This window comes from Palaemon carinicauda, chromosome 26 (assembly GCF_036898095.1).
Source record: "Palaemon carinicauda isolate YSFRI2023 chromosome 26, ASM3689809v2, whole genome shotgun sequence".
Classification (NCBI taxonomy): Eukaryota; Metazoa; Arthropoda; class Malacostraca; order Decapoda; family Palaemonidae; genus Palaemon; species Palaemon carinicauda.
The window spans coordinates 11,328,775-11,331,274 of record NC_090750.1 but is presented as its reverse complement, the minus strand read 5'-3'; the positions used below and the strand labels follow the sequence as shown (position 1 = coordinate 11,331,274).

The 2,500-nt window shown below is 40.5% G+C and overlaps 1 protein-coding gene across 1 annotated transcript in view; it reads right to left on the bottom strand.

Annotated features, from left to right (window-relative positions):
- Nucleotides 1-180, bottom strand: part of LOC137619782 (uncharacterized) — a 339-nt gene extending 159 nt beyond the window's left edge. Inside the window, exon 1 of the mRNA XM_068350084.1 lies at nt 1-180. This exon is cut by the window's left edge and continues 159 nt beyond it. Within this exon, the coding sequence (XP_068206185.1) occupies nt 1-180 (180 nt within the window).
- Nucleotides 181-2,500: the final 2,320 nt, after the last annotated feature.

Below are 2,500 nucleotides of genomic sequence, written 5' to 3'. Positions count from 1 at the left end.
GATATCACCTTTCCCTTTAAAGATATGGATCAATATACTCCCACGCCACTCATTTGGTATCTTTTCCTGCTCAAAAATCTTTATCATGCGATCATACAGTATATCCACTTCTTCATCTCCTAAGGCTTTCCATGCCTCTACAGGAATCATGTCTCGTCCAGTTGCCTTCCCATTCTTCATCTTCCTAAGTGCATTTATTACCTCTTGCCTAGAGAAACTTATTACCATGCCAAAATCCATCAGTCCATCATCTCTTGATAGTCTATGATTTTCTTCATTTAACAGCTGTTCAAAACATTCTTCCTTTCTAAGTACTACACTATCTTGATCTTTTATTTGTTTAATGTGTGTAATATCTTTGGTGCTCTTATTTCTAGTCTTCGATAGCTTTATCATCTTGTTTAATCCTTCCTTTGTCCCCAGCTCATTATACACACCATCATATGCATTAGCTTTAGCTTGGGCTACTACCTTCTTCACCACCTTGTTTTTCTCTCTGAACCTCTCTCTCTCTTCCCCTGACTGTGACTCTTCCCATCTCTTCTTTGCCTCCTTCTTATCTTTTACAACTTTCTCAATTTCTTCACTCCACCACCAACTCTCCTTTTCTTCCCATATAATACCAGATCTCTCTCCTAGCAGATCTTTTCCATGCCTTTTCATTACTGCTGCGTTTCGTGTCCACCATTCTTGAACATCTTCAATTCCTCTATCAATATCCTCCAAATCCCTTTTCTTAAACTCTCTCATCTTATCTCCTTCCCTCACTAGTTTGTACCATTTCATTTTCCTTATCCCTTTAGCTTTAGCTTTTCTTTCACTTTTTAGGCCTAAGTCCATATATAGCAGTCTGTGTTGGGGGGCTACATGGTCACCTGGGATAACCTTGCATTTCTTGACTTCCACCAGCTTTATCCTTTTATACAGGAAGTAGTCTATCTGGGAGCATCTTCCCCCACTCCTATAAGTTATTAGGTGTTCCCTTTTCTTCTTAAAGAATGTGTTTACTATTGCCATGTCAAATGACACAGCAAAGTCCAAAACACTCTCTCCTTATGGGTTTCTCTCCCCAATTCCATAGCCCCCATGCACCCGACCAATTGACTCATTCTCAATTCCAACATGGCAATTCAAATCTGCCCCCACTATAACCCTCTCCAGTTCTTCCAATTCTTGCATTACTCCATCCATGTCTTTCCAGAAATTTCCCTTCTCCTCTTCTGTACAACCAATTTGAGGTGCATATGCCCTTATAATATTCAGAATTTCTCCTCCACAACACATCTTCAATCTGATAATACGGTCATTCTTTCTATGCACCTCTATCACTGCATTTTTCAGCTCACCAGACAGTACTATGCCAACTCCATTCCTACTTTGTTTATTTGCTCCGCTATAATATAGCTTATATCCATCACCCAACTCTTTAGCTTTATTTCCCTTCTATCGGGTTTCCTGCACACACATAGCATCTACTCTCTTTTCCCTCATCAAGTCAGCCACTTCTCTACCTCTCCCAGACATATACATATATATATATATATATATATATATTTATATATATATATATATATATATATAACTAGAAGACAAAAATGAAAATGAATGGGAGATAAATCAGTTGTTTGTGGATGATACTCTACTGGTTGCAGATGCAGAAGAGAAGCTTGGCCGATTAGTTACAGAATTTGGAAGGGTGTGTGATAGAAGGAAGATAAGTTATTATGGGTAAGAGTAAGGTTATGAAATGTACGAGAAGGGAAAGCGTGCCATGTTGAATGGAGAGTTACTTGAGGAGGTGGATTAGTTTAAGTACTTCGGTTCTGTTGTTGCAGCAAATGGTGGAGTGGAAGAAGATGTAGGTCAAAGAGTCATAAAGGATGTAAAGTATTGGGGGCAGTTAAGGGAGTAGTAAAAAATAGAGGGTTGGGCATGAATGTAAAGAGAGTTATTTATGAGAAAGTGATTGTACCAAATGTGATGTATGGATCGGAGATGTGGGGAATGAAAGTGATGGAGAGACAGAAATTAAATGTGTTTGATATGAAATGTCTAAGGAGTATGGCTTATGTATCTCGAGTAGATAGGGTTATGAACGGGGTAGTGAGGGTGAGAACGGGTGTAAAAAACTAGTTAGCAGCTAGAGTGGATATGATGATATATGTTGAGGTGGTCTGGCCATGTTAAAAGAATGGAAAATGGCTGTCTGCTAAAGAAGGTGACGATGGGAGAAGTACAAGAGGAAGGCAAAGGTTTGGGTGGATGGATGGAGTGAAGAAAGCTCTGGGAGATAGGAGGATAGATGTGAGGGGCAAGAGACAGTGCTAGATATAGGAATGAATGGCGAGCGTTTGTGACGCAGTTTCGGTAGGCCCTACTGCCTCCTCCGGTGCCTTGGATGACAGCGGAGGTAGCAACAGTAAGGGATTCAGCGTTATGAAGCTTCATCTGTGGTAGGTAACGGGGGAGGGTGGGCTATGGCACCCTAGCAGTACCAGCC